The sequence below is a fragment of the Myotis nattereri genome (assembly GCF_964212035.1).
Source record: "Myotis nattereri genome assembly, chromosome: 11".
NCBI lineage: Eukaryota > Metazoa > Chordata > Mammalia > Chiroptera > Vespertilionidae > Myotis > Myotis nattereri.
Genome location: NC_138086.1, coordinates 42,024,572 through 42,037,793, shown reverse-complemented (window position 1 = coordinate 42,037,793; position 13,222 = coordinate 42,024,572). Strand labels below are relative to the sequence as shown.

The 13,222-nt window shown below is 42.7% G+C and overlaps 1 protein-coding gene across 13 annotated transcripts in view; it reads right to left on the bottom strand.

The window, feature by feature from the left end:
• ADAM22 (ADAM metallopeptidase domain 22) overlaps positions 1-7,728 on the bottom strand; it is a 181,649-nt gene extending 173,921 nt beyond the window's left edge. For all 13 annotated transcript variants that reach the window (XM_081102591.1, XM_081102592.1, XM_081102583.1 and 10 more), the window contains exons 1-2: positions 7,544-7,728; positions 6,933-7,093 (exon numbers count right to left, since the gene is read on the bottom strand). In XM_081102591.1, the coding sequence (XP_080958717.1) occupies positions 6,933-7,093; positions 7,544-7,625 (243 nt within the window). In that variant the 5' untranslated portion in view covers positions 7,626-7,728. The remainder of the gene's footprint in view (positions 1-6,932; positions 7,094-7,543) is intronic.
• Positions 7,729-13,222: the final 5,494 nt, after the last annotated feature.

The window sequence follows — 13,222 nt, the reverse complement described above, 5'->3', positions numbered from 1 at the left end:
TATATCTACACCATGGAATACTATGCTGCTATAAAAAAGAAGGAATTCTTACCATTTGCAACAGCATGGATGGAACTGGAGAGCATTATGCTAAGTGAAATAAGCCAGTCAGAGAAAGAAAAATACCACATGATCTCACTCATTTATGAATAATAAAGACCATTATAAACTGATGAACAAAATAGATACAGAGGCAGAGCAGCATCAAACAGACTGTCAAACTACAGCAAGAAGGCAGGGAAGGGTTGTGGCGGGGAGGTCAGAGATCGACCGAAGGACTTGTATGCATGCTTATAAGCATAACCAATGGTCGCAAGATATTGGGGGTAGGGGAGATCGGGGGAAGGTCAATGGGAAAAAAAGGAGACATATGTACTACTCTTTGTAATACTTTAAGCAATAAAATAAAATTTAAAAAAAGATACTTTGCATCTTTTCCTTTGAAGAAGATCATATGAATATGGATCCTTCTTTAGCATTTGATGTTTCTGTTTTATAAAAATCATTTTACTAAAAAGGACATATGTAATTTTGGTGTTGACTGGTGAATACTAAAACCTTTGATTTACCACAGTTCTAATAATCAGTGTACACATCCAGTTCCAAACAAACAAAACACACCTCCTCCAGGAGAAGTTTCTCCCCTTTTAAATGTTAAGTCTCATTCTATATTCCATTCTCATTCTCTAGGTAGTGCAATGAATCATCCCTGCTGTGTTCTGCAAGCTTCTTCTCTAAGAGACTTTGTAAGTTTAACAAGCATTTTCAAGCACTGAATGAAATAAATAGTTCCAATGGGGCAGATGTAAGAAATCTTTGACCCCAGGGTCACCGAATGACATCTAAGAAAATGTTGGTGGTCTCCTACCATAGGCCAGTTTAGCACCATGGTTAAGCACACAGGCAGTGCAATGGAGCTGAGGTGCCTGGGTTCAAGTGGCCTCAGCCACCTTCCAGCTCTGTGATTTTGCAGCTGACAAGCATTACCTGTCACAGGATTCCTGTAAGGTTGCAATGAGTTTATGTACATCAAGTACTCAGAAAATCATTTGGCACATAAAAAGTCCCCACATTAAGTTACCGCAGATTAAATATTTTAGTACATACTAGAACATATGATAACACTACTGAATTTATTTCTTTTCCTGAATTCTCTTTCCTTCCTCCTACTCTCTATTCTCCCCTCAAGTTTTCTTCCTCTTCTTCAGCTCTTCCTCCTCCTTGTATTACCATTCTTTTTCTCTGTGGGGCTTTTCTATGGACTTAATGATAAACGTGGCCCTATCTGAGCCCCATGGAAGACCTCCTAGGTTCACTCTCAGTGTTGTGACATTAAAGCCAGCCCCAGGCCATGGACTTTTAGGAGGGGATTTAATCATTAAAAATGATAAAAACACTTGGCATTCTTTGAAATATAAGAAAGCAAATAAAACTGGAAAAAAAATTGTATCAACCCCTAAGCTCTTAGAATAATTCAGAATTTTCCATGTGTAGCTATAAAGAACCTATGAAAGACAGGTTCTTTTTGTGCACAGTAAAATCATTAGGCAGAATTTCAAAGATGCCCCAAAGAAATATATACATATTGGGAACCTCGTAAAGTAAAAACAAGATTTCAGGGAAACTCCTACAATTCTGGATTTCATTTTCTCTTAACTATTTAATTGGCAGGGGAGTAGAAATGAACTACGAAACGTCTCCTTCCTATTTACAGCAGCAGAACAAAGTTATGATTGGTGGGGAAATTTTATCAATATTGAGCTACTTAGGTTTAACAAATGCACATTAAGAAAAAACAAGGTTTGTGCTCTCCTTGCAAAATACTTCTAAAACTGTAATTCTAGGAGCCCTTTTCCGCCAGGGAAGCAGTACTGCAGACACTTTACCATCAAGCTGACTCAGAGCTCCCAAGTGAAATAGCACAATTTTAAGTACAGCTCATCCATGCTTAGGCATATGTATAAATAAAATCATAAAAAAGGAGCACTCCTACTCTTGCCATCTTGCTGCCACCTTGCACTTTCCCCATTCGTTACTGATTACCAAAACTATGACAAACTGTAGGTCTATGTTCTTGGCACCTGACCGACTACTTGAGAAGCTGCAACACTTTCCAGGGAATGAGACAGAGAAATAAGTAGCCCATCTATTTGCTAACAACAAAGTCTTCTGACAAAAAGAAATTCTGCTATTTGTAGAGACATGCAATGACTGGGTGAAAAACAAATTATTGAAAATTTATAGGGTGACCACACAACAAAATAAATCACCAAGTAACCTTTCTTTGATGCCACAGAAATCTGTCACACATGGGTAGCAAACAAGGAGTAACCAGTAAGGTGCTTAGTCTTAAAAGTAGCAATTTCATGATTATCAGTATCAAATCATCAGTAAGACTCAGTAGGTGATATCGTGCTCATAGGGGTGTCCCGTTAAAAGTATGTTCTGTTCTTTTATCTGCAAACATACAATTCCTTCAGCACAAATAATTTCAAGTGAGAAGAGAAGACACTGAGCATTTTGAGTATTATAGTTGATTGTTATTTTACAAGACTGAAATTACTTCAGACGCGGTAGACAACCTGGAGGAAAGCAAGGTTACCCACAGCAAATATGTCATTGACTATCATTTCCAGGACTTTATGGCATAATAAGCTTTCGGTATTATCCCACTTGGGATAAAAATAAAGCATGCATTCAAGTAACTGCCCATGTAATAAAGAAATATTTTGCAATATGGACTCATACCGACAGAATTATTATTTCACACAAAATTGCCAGTATTTCCACAGAACTAAAATGTAAATTTCTCCCCAAAATATGTGTTCTGCTCCATTTAGTGATAAAAACTGAAAAAAGGACACATGAGGAGTAAAATTGAGGTGTGTTATACTATCACAGTTCTGTGAGCTTTCTGAAATTTAATACATGGCTTGTTTCCTTACTCTGGGTCAACGGCTTGATCTTATCCGGTGAGAGATAACTCCTGACTTACTGGAGATGACCTTTAAGGTCTCTTCCATCTCTAGCACTGTTAGATTCCACGTGGTTATGTAAATTTGAGTAATCTGTAAATTACTCTTGGGAATGTGTTAAACTTAAGTGATTAGGGCATCATTTTTGCATTAAAGTGATGTCACAAAACTAAATAGTACTCAAGAAGCCTGAGGGAGTTTGTTATTTAACGAAAACTCACAGTATTTACAACATGCCCAACATTGTTCTAAGTGCTTTGTAAATATTAATTCATTTCTACAGTATTTTCAGTCTACTTGGAAACTAAGTTTCTGTGAAGCTTAATGAGTATGTGAATTGGCATTTACCTATTAATTAAAGTAAATAAACCCATTCACTGACTCTTTGAAATTAAAACTATTCATTTCTAACAATTAAGATTATCCCATGATAACACAAATCTGGTCAATTAACTCTCCCTATGAAAATCTTAGACTGCCTTTAGGACCAAGTCCAAACTCTTCAGCAAACCATGAAGATGCCACAGCATCTCTCTGCTTTCCTGTTTTCTCTCATCTGTCCCTTAAATCTGAACTATTTGCGGTTAACAAAAATGTGTCCTGCCCTGACCGGTTTGGCTCAGTGGATAGAGTGTCAGCCTGTTGACTGAAGGGTCCCAGTTTCAATTCCGGTCAAGGGCATGTAACTTGGTTGCGAGCACATCCCCAGTAGGGAGTGTGCAGAAGGCAGCTGATCGATGTTTCTAACTCTCTATCCCTTTCTCTTCCTCCCTATAAAAAATCAATAATATATATATATATATTTTTTTTAAATGTGTCCTGACTCCATGTGCCTATGTACTTGCTGCCCCTTGGGTTTCATGTTCTTGATCCTTCCCCTTAATCTGGCCAATTCCTACTCTCAAAACAGAGCTCACACTGCATCCCCCGGGAAAAGTCCATCCTGACTGTTCCCTGGGTTAAATAATAGGTCTTCTCTGCTTCCAGTTTTCTGGGACCACCTCCAGAAAATCACACACAGAAGGGCAGAATGTAACTGCTATTCACGCATCCATTTTCCCATTTGTCTCTAAATCCCTTAAAGGTAAAAAATGTGCCTTTTCTCTTTAATACGTTTTTATTGATTTTTTTAGAGAGAGTTAGAAACATGGATGAGAGAAACATTGATATGCTGCCTCCTGCACGCCTCCTACTGGGGATGAAGCCCACAGCCCAGGCATGTGCCCTAACCAGGAATCGAACCAGTGACTTCTTGGTTCACGGGTCAATGCTCAACCACTGAACCACACTGGCTGGGCTCTTTTCTCTTTAAATTCCCAGGGCCTTGCACAGAAATTGGTACACAGAAGAGGCTCAAGTAAATAAATGCCTTTAAATCAACAAATCAACAAATGAATTTGTGTTTTGTAAGCTAACAGAAAATCATCCTAATTTTATTTCTAAAGCAGAAAGGAAGTTGCTAAAAAATATCTAAGCATAGCTAAGATGCCATAAATTATATCTATTTAATTACCAAAGAAATACCAAGGGCCTCATACAATCACCTTATGTTTTCAGGTCAAATTACAGCTCTTAGGAAACTAGAAATGCCACAATGCAAGAAAACTCCTTAGTTCCCTAACTGCCGGAAAAGTTGGCATATGGCAAGTAGGTCTTCACAACTCTGCCCAATTCAGTCCTCGTATCAGTGATTTCTAACTCGAGTTTAAGGAGCACGGAAAGCTGCATGGGCTGCCCAGGTGATCCAGACATCCAGCCAGATGTGCTGTGTATACCTGACTACGTGCCAGGCACTGAGATGATTTCCTGTGATAATTACTTTGATGGCAAGACAGTATCTTCACTTTCATTGCTGGCTTGAATTAGTTATCTCTTCGTGCGTTTAACCTAAATCCTACCAATTCATTCACCCCTCACAGAAGGCAGAGTCATTCTATTCAGTTGTGAGGTTTATTGCTGTCGAAAGCAGAAACTGCAGGGGCCCAAGGTATCTTCTGCCCCAAGTGGAGAGGCCTAGGAACAAAAAAACCCTGCAGAAGTCGAGCTCCATCAACGGAGGAGGACTGGCCTGTTTTGCCAAGCGCTGGTCTTTCACCAACACAGAGCAGGGCAGAGGTTCTGTGGACAGGACCAGCCTGCGGCGGAGACAGCACTGCCAGGTTCAGTCCTGCACTTCCCTTTATCTGCTTCTCTGCTTCCTTCGGTCTCCCTTGCTCCCTGAGAAAGGCTTTGTGATCTGTATTAAAGCACTGGCTCTATCAGCAAAAATTCACATTGTAGGAAACGCTACAGGATGAAAGACCCCAGGTCTTCAGGAAAAACAAACCAAAAATGTAGAGAAACTATGCAGTAAAGAGACTTCAAAACAAAATACACTAATTGCAGTCGAAAGGTATTATTTGGGTTCTGGATCAAACAAACAAACATAAATATGTATGCATTATGTGTATATACAGCATATTTACTTAATATATTTATATACATTTTAACATATTTACATATTTAATATATGTCTATGTTAGATATTATATGGTTACATTTTTTAAAAGAATCCTTACCTTTTAGAAAGGCTGAGTGAACTTTTAATAAATGAAAGATATCATATGCTTCAAAATAATACAAGAAGGGGAAGAAAATAGGTAGGATATAGGTAAAAGAAGACTGATAATTGAATTAATTGGTAATTAAGTTGCTAATTGTCAAAGCGGGGTTCATTACAATATTTACTTTTGTGTGTGTTTAAAATTTATTCCTCCACAACAATAATTCTAACTTATTGAAAAATAAGACAGTGCCCTCTGCTTCTTCAGTTTTACTATGGAAACAAGTTAAAATGAAAAAGAAAAAATGGGCATTTAACAAATATTAATTCAAATCATGGAATCTTTCATTAAAGACTTGGCATATTAGATTTTTTACTGCAATAATCTAACTTTGATAACTTATTGTAGCCCTTTAAATTAATTCCTCACTTATATTAAAATTTTAACATTTGGCTACAAATACCAATTTAAATAGTATTTTTCTATTTTTACATATTTTACACATACAAATTGTAAGTTTGCTTCAGTTAAGTTTACAAAATTTCAACTACATAAACAAGTTCTGTCTTAATAAGCATTTACAGGTAGGTGAACTGGTTGCTAGAATGATGTATATGAATTCAAAAAAGGTTTACAGAGCCCCAGATATTTACTGAAATTCACCAGAAAGTGCAAAATAATTTTCAGGCATATCTGTGGATGTGTAATATTAATCCAAATGCAGGTAACTGGTAAATTTTGATTTTTTAAAATCATAATTTACAAGTGCCCAATAAATACCATGGCCCTAAATACACCAAGAAGGCTTCTACCAACGAAGAAAGCGGGGAGGGGGACGTCTTTTCTAGAAAGTGGAGGTGATTGGACACAAATCTGGGGTCCACATATTGAGCGAGAGGAGAACCCTTCAGTTTAGGTTATTTTTATGGTTTGAGTTTAGTTAGGGATGTCTAGGTTTGTTTCTCCTATTTTCTATAGCACCAGTTGTGGTTTAAATCACTTATAAGTCTTCTCTTAGCATTAAAACAACCACCACAATAATAATGATGCAAATCCTGCCCTAATATCATATCCCTTCTTGCCCATGCATGGCCTTTTGCTTTTCCTTGAGAGGAGAGGTCTCCGCCCTTTCGCTCAGTAGCCGCACTGCTGGAGGCAAACTGCACAAACTCCTCTTAAGCACAGGCCCTGGCCAGGGGTTGTTCGGGGCGGGGGGGGGGGGTCCCCCATTTCCGATTTTTATTTTTATTTTTATTTTTTTAAGCAGGGAGCGTCCTGCTGGACTAGTAGGATTTCTACTTAGGCGCTCATTTCACCTAAGACACTGCATCTCCAGGGCAACCGAGAGCAAACGCGGAGTCGCGGGTGGGCTGGGCAGCGCAGAGGACCACCCTCCCGGGACCGCGCCTCTCACCTGAGCGCCGCGGGGGTCGCCCCGCACCCGCGTGGTCAGCGTGTGGTGCCCCGTTTCGTCTTCGTCGCCAGAGCGATAGAGGAGCCGGAGCGGCACGATGCTCTGGCGCTCCAGGAAGCCGTTTTCATTCCTCCTCTCCAGCTCAGTCAACGAGGCGTCTCCTCCAGGCAGGAAGGGGAGAAGAAGGGAATGGGAAGAAAATGCGAAAATAATGACCCTGACTCACAATCGTCGGTCCTGCGGCCCGACCCCTCCCCTCTGAACATTCCACCTCCTGGTCCCTCCCGGACCCCAGCTGGGAAGGACGCAGGCACCAATCGGAGAGCCTGGGACCCGCTCCTCCGAGCGCATCCAGGATAGGGGCCCAGAAGCAGAGCACCCCTTCCCCATCCGCCGCATGCCTCTTCTTCAAAAGAAAAACAGACATTTGACCAAAGGCTTCTAATGCATCCGCGCGCCCCCACACGTATTTTTGCTCCACTTTTCCAAATAAAAAAGAAAATCTCCCCGCGCACTCGGGAAATGGGGATGTCCCTTTGCAATGCGCCGGAGGGCTGCAGAGATGCCCGGCAAACGGTACGTCCCTAAGCCACAGAGGGTGGCGAACTTACCTGCCCGGCCGCCGCGCACCAAGGGGCAGGTCCCCAGGGCGCAGAGCAGCAAGATGGGCACGGACGCCGCCGCCGCCTGCATGGTGCTGCCGTCAGCCACCTCGCTGGAGACGCTCAGCTCCTCATGCCGGGTCAGCTGGTCCGACTCCCTGGCCCAGCGCCCCCCCGCTCGCCCGGGCCGCCCCCTCCCCGCCCCGGCCGGTGCTGCGGCGGCCGTGGCGCTGCAGCCTCCACCGCGGCGCTGCCTCAGTGCTGCATTGTGCTTCGCAGGAGCTTCCGCTGGCGGGGGGAGCGTGCGAGTGCTGCATTGGGCGGTTGGCTGTAGCTAAGTGGTTTCTAGCGCCTCCCACCCCATCGCCTGGCAAAGGCTCCGGCAGGCGACGAGCGCTCTGCAGGGAGCGAGCGCCTGGTGCACTCGCCCCGCCGCGCGCGGGCAGGGACGCGCGCATGTCCCTGGGAAATGTAGTTCTCTCCCGCGTCCCGCTCATCGCCACCACGGAGCGGATGGCTGCGACCTCGTGACCGTGAGGTCTTCTACAGCATGAAGACAGGAGGCAGGAAAAGGGCAACAGAAAGAGAGGTCATGTTGGCAGGCCTCCTGGCACCGAGGACATCCAACCGCGCTGCCGCGGGAGCAGTATTCATCCACATCGTCCACAAAGAACCATATTAATGTTTCCCACAATTTTAATAGTTATCAGGGAATTATACCTTCAATAATTCATGGTAAGTTAGTTACCCAATAAGTATTGATTAAGGACCTACTACAGTATATGCCCGGCAGTTGACTAAGCTCAGGGATCACAACTGTGAACAACACTGGTATAGGAGGCACCTGTTCTCAGGCACAGTCGAGTAAACACTGTCTTACACGCAACAGGTGAAAAGTATCCAGATGATGCTGGAGGGGAGTCATTGACTTAACCAGGGGGAGGCAGGGAGAACCTCCTGAAGGTCTACACAGGCACTTGAAAGATATGCTGGATTTAGCCAAACTCTGGAGGATGTTTTTGTCCTTTCTCTGATATCTGTCTGCCTCAAACCTGTCTCTGAAAGCCAGGCTTGGAATACTCCACTTTTTCGTCTGCTTATTCCTTTTTTTAAAAAAAAAAATTTCAAATGTTAACTCTTGAAGATAAGACAGCAATAACACAATTGTCCACACAATTACCACTCCTGCCTCGGGTGACATGGTTTCAGGTTCCTTCGCCATCATGATTTGAAAATACACTCCAGTGTGTCAATGTCCCAGCTAAAGTGTGGTATCCAGAATTAAGTACAACTTAGGCATGGTTTCACAAGCAAACAGTAGAGAGGGACTCCTTTCCCTTGACCTAAATTCTTGCCTATGAGAACATTCTATCATATTTTGGTAGCCACATCTCACTTATTGTCATTTCAAAGACATTTCCCCAAATCTCCAAATAATGAGACACTTAAGAATCCTATATATGACATGTAATTGTAGCCTGAATAAGGGGCTACAAGTTTTCAACAGTACACTTTATACCTTGGATGCAGACGATTCCATAATAGTCATTGTAAAACGGAATTAGAAGTAAGGCCTGGAATAGCCCTTTACCTTCATCCCCTACATCCTGGACCCAAGCTGTGAGCTTGTCATATATGGTCTTTATTATAGTGAGGGCACATTATATTGAGGTCCATTAGTCGTGGTCTTCTGACCATTGTCTTGCCAGGTACACGTAGTTTTAATTGGCAAGGTTGAAGAGGCAGCCGAAGAAATCCTGATTCTCAGTGAGTTGTGGAATTGGTTAAGAGAACATAGTTCCTTTAGGAGCAAAATAGATAAGACAACCAACAAGGGAATCACTGAATATGTGCCATTAAAATAGATCATACTCTGGAGGCTGAGAGCAGTTGCTCCAATAAGAAATCATGATCTCTTGTTTGGTTTTCAGACATTAGTCAGGTTTGCAACCCAGAAATCACCGACTAAAGAAAAGGCCATGTCCCAGGAGGACCCTGCAATACATGTCAAGTACACGTGGTAATGATTCCCCCCAATCCTTCCGCAAAGGGACTTACCTCCATTTACTTCAGTAATTGTGCGCCAGGGAAAGGGAAATACCCAAATATTTGTTGTATGCAGTGTTCGAATTGACACTGGTACCTGGGACCCAAAGCACCCATTATAGTGGGGGCATCTGGGAGGTAGGTGATAAATGAAGTCCTGACCAAGGTTTTGCTCACAGCCTCTGAATGTATTATTAGAAAAGAAATGCTTAGTACTTCATAAAATCCCCCACATTATTTCCCTGGCCTACAGGGTAAGAATTATAGTGGGGGGGGGGGGAGGAAGGAAGGAAAGAAAAAGACACCAAGTAGGAACCTCTAAAACTGCTCCTCCCTTAGCCAAACAATAAATAAATCAAAAACAATACCTTAACCTGGGGTCATGGTGGTGGTAGTGGTAGTGTTTTGTGGTGGTGATGGAGGAATTACTATCCCTGTTAAATAGCCAGAAGATGGTTAATTCCCATCATAATCGCATATGGGTCATAAAGAATGACAGTAGATAACCACAAACTGCACTAAGTAGCAGCCTCAACTGCAGTTGCAATGCCAGATGTGGTCTTTTCTATTAAAAATGAACATGGGGGGGGGGGGGCACACACATATCTTCGGTGAGGATTTCTTAAAAAGTTAGAAATGAACATGGCCTCAGGTACATGTATACAGCCATTTATTTGGCAGACGCATAATTTTTCATCCCTGTCAGAAAAAAAAAAGGATGAGAAACCATTTGTGTTCATTGGGAAAAGATTATCGTATACATTCTTTCTTTTCCTTTGTTATAATTTGAAGAGGATGCCATGGAGAATATCACTTTCATCCATTATACTGATGATATCATATTCATCAGACCATTTGAGAAGGAAGTTCCTAGCACATTGGAAACTTTGATAAGACATGTTCTCTAAAGTGTGAAAGACACCCCCTAAGATTCAGGTCCTGGTCGGTGTGGGTCAGTTGGTTGGGCATCATCCGTGCAATGAAAGGTTGCTGGTTTGATTCCCACTCAGGGCACATGCCAGGATTTTGGGCTCGATCTTCAGTAGGGGGCGTGCAGGAGGCAGCTCACCTTGATGTTTCTCTCTTCTTCTCTCTCTAAAAATCAATTTTAAAAAATCTTTAAAAAAAAAAGACTCAGGGCCCTGCCCTATCAGTATCAGTTTGAGTCAGTGGTCAGGAGCATGCCAGGAAATCCCACTAAAGACAAATTACTGCATCCTGAGCTTCCCAAATATGAAGAAAGCATAATTCCTGATAGGCCTTTTCAGATTGTCGCAGCAGTGTTCATACTGCTTTGCTGAATGCTGCCAGCTGTGAGCAGAAAAAGCTCTGCAGGCTCACCAGGCAGGTTCAAAGGTTCTGGGTATCAGAGGTAGGAAAACTGGAGCTTATGGCAAACCCCCATGGGGAAGTCACAGCTGAGGCTTTGGGGTTTTAGAGTAAAGCCATGACATCTTTAGTGGCGAATTATGTACTTAAAAAATATTATATATATATATATGGTTTGTATTTTTGATGATGTATGGCAGATGGAGCACCTGACTATGGAGCAAAAACCATCATATGGTCACAACTGCCAATCATGAGCTGGGGTTCTGTCAGATCTTCTAATTCATAACATTGGGCAGGTGCAACAAGAAGCCACTGTAAGATAGGATTGGTATATCCAAGACTGGGCAAGAGCAGGACCAGAAGGTTCAAGGGAATTGCATGAGCACACAGCCCAGAACCCCATGTCATCCATCGCTGTTGTGTCACCAGACCTATTCAGAGCGGGAGCTGGCCCTGTCCCAAGACAATCCAGGACCTTTCTCGTATCAGACGACCTCCAGGCTCTTGACTCATACAGGAAAGATTTCAAGAATGATTTGGAGTGAGAACAAAAGCAAGTTTTATTCAAGTAGAGACAAAGCATGGGCTCCTATTCACCAAAGCCTATCTAGTGTTTCTGCCATTGCCTCTGTGAAAGAGGCAGAAGTACGCGTCTGAGTGGATGTGGGCCAACTTGCAAGTGAGTTGTGCACACCGTCAGTCAGTTCCTGGGATTTTATGTGTTCCAGGTTTTTGAAACCTGTGGCACCAAATTTTGTCTCCACCTTCAGGTTGGGAGTTCCTAATATGGTCCATTCAGGAAGTGTCATGGTGTTCACCACCCGCTTGGCCCCCACCTCTACTTGCGATGTCAGTTTTCATTACAATGATGGTACAGTGAGCTTTGGGGTCAGGTCTTTGGTATTTCCTCCATTTGGGGATGATCTGGTTCCAGCCAGTCATTGTTGTTGTTGACATCTGCAACTAAGGCAGGGGTTTTCCTGCCATAAGGTGGAGGCTCTGGTGAGAGGACCTAGAATCTGCCTGTAATATCAGATCCTGCTTCCTCATTTCACGTGGTATTTTTCCCTAGGTCCTCTCTCTTAGATCACACCTCTAGGTATATGGGCCATCCCTTAAGACCAGATGAAGAGTAAAAACCCAGACTTGGTTTATGAATTAGTTGCTTCCATGGGTGCAAGCTGAAAATAGATGGCAACTGCCTTATAGCTGCACTCAGGGGTGGGTGGCTTTGGTAACCAGTCACAAGGGGAAATCTTCCCAATGGGCAGAGCTTCAAGTGGTGTACCTAGTCATCCCCTTTGTAAGCAAAGAGAAGTGGCCTAGGTGTAGAGTATTTGTGGACTCAGGGGCAGGGAGAAATTACTTGACTGGCTATTAAGGCATTTGGGAAGAGAATGATTGAAAGGTTGAATACAAGGGGTAGAAGGTTGACTATAAGGGGTAGAGGCATGTGGCATATGGGAATGGTCATGAAATGTATCTTAATATCACACATTACCACCACCCAAAAGTTGGCACAATGGGCACATGAGCAAAAGAATGATGTTGGCAGGGATGAAAGTTATGTATGGGCTCAATAGCATGGGCTCCTATTGACTAAAGCTGATCTAGTGTTTCTGCCATTGCCAATTGTCCAACCTGTCAGAAACAGACCAACACTGAGTTCTTGATATGACACAATTCCATGAGACCACCCACCAGGCAAGTTGATTACACTAGGTATAGTAACAGGCACATTCCAGATGTGTTTGTCTTTCTTCCTCACATCACTTTTTGAGGGTTTACAGACAGACGGTTTGATTCACTGGCATGGCATCATTCATAATTTCGTGTTTCACTAGGGGATTAAAATCACAATAAAGGTGTGGGAATGGGTTCATGATCAGGTGACCCATAGGTCTACAACATACTGAGTCACCCAGAAGTTGCCTGAATGACAGAGTATTGTAATAGTTAATAGAGGCACAGTTATAGCATCACCTTGAAGGGTTGGAGGTGATATTTTTGAGGATGGAATATAATCTAGGATGTTCAAAACATTTATATGGTGCTGTGTCTCTGCTAAGAGAATACATAAGTCTGGGAACCAGTAGGTGGAAGCAGACGTGGCCCTATTTGTCATTAGTCTTGTGACCTTCTAGAAATTTTTGCTTCCCATCTGAGCAACTCCTGATTTACAGCCATGTTATCATGGGACTCTATTTTTTGTTTTTAATATATTTTTATTGTTTCAGAGAGGGAGAGATAGAAACATCAATGATGAGAATCATTGATGGGCTGCCTCTTGCACGCCCCCTATTGGGGATC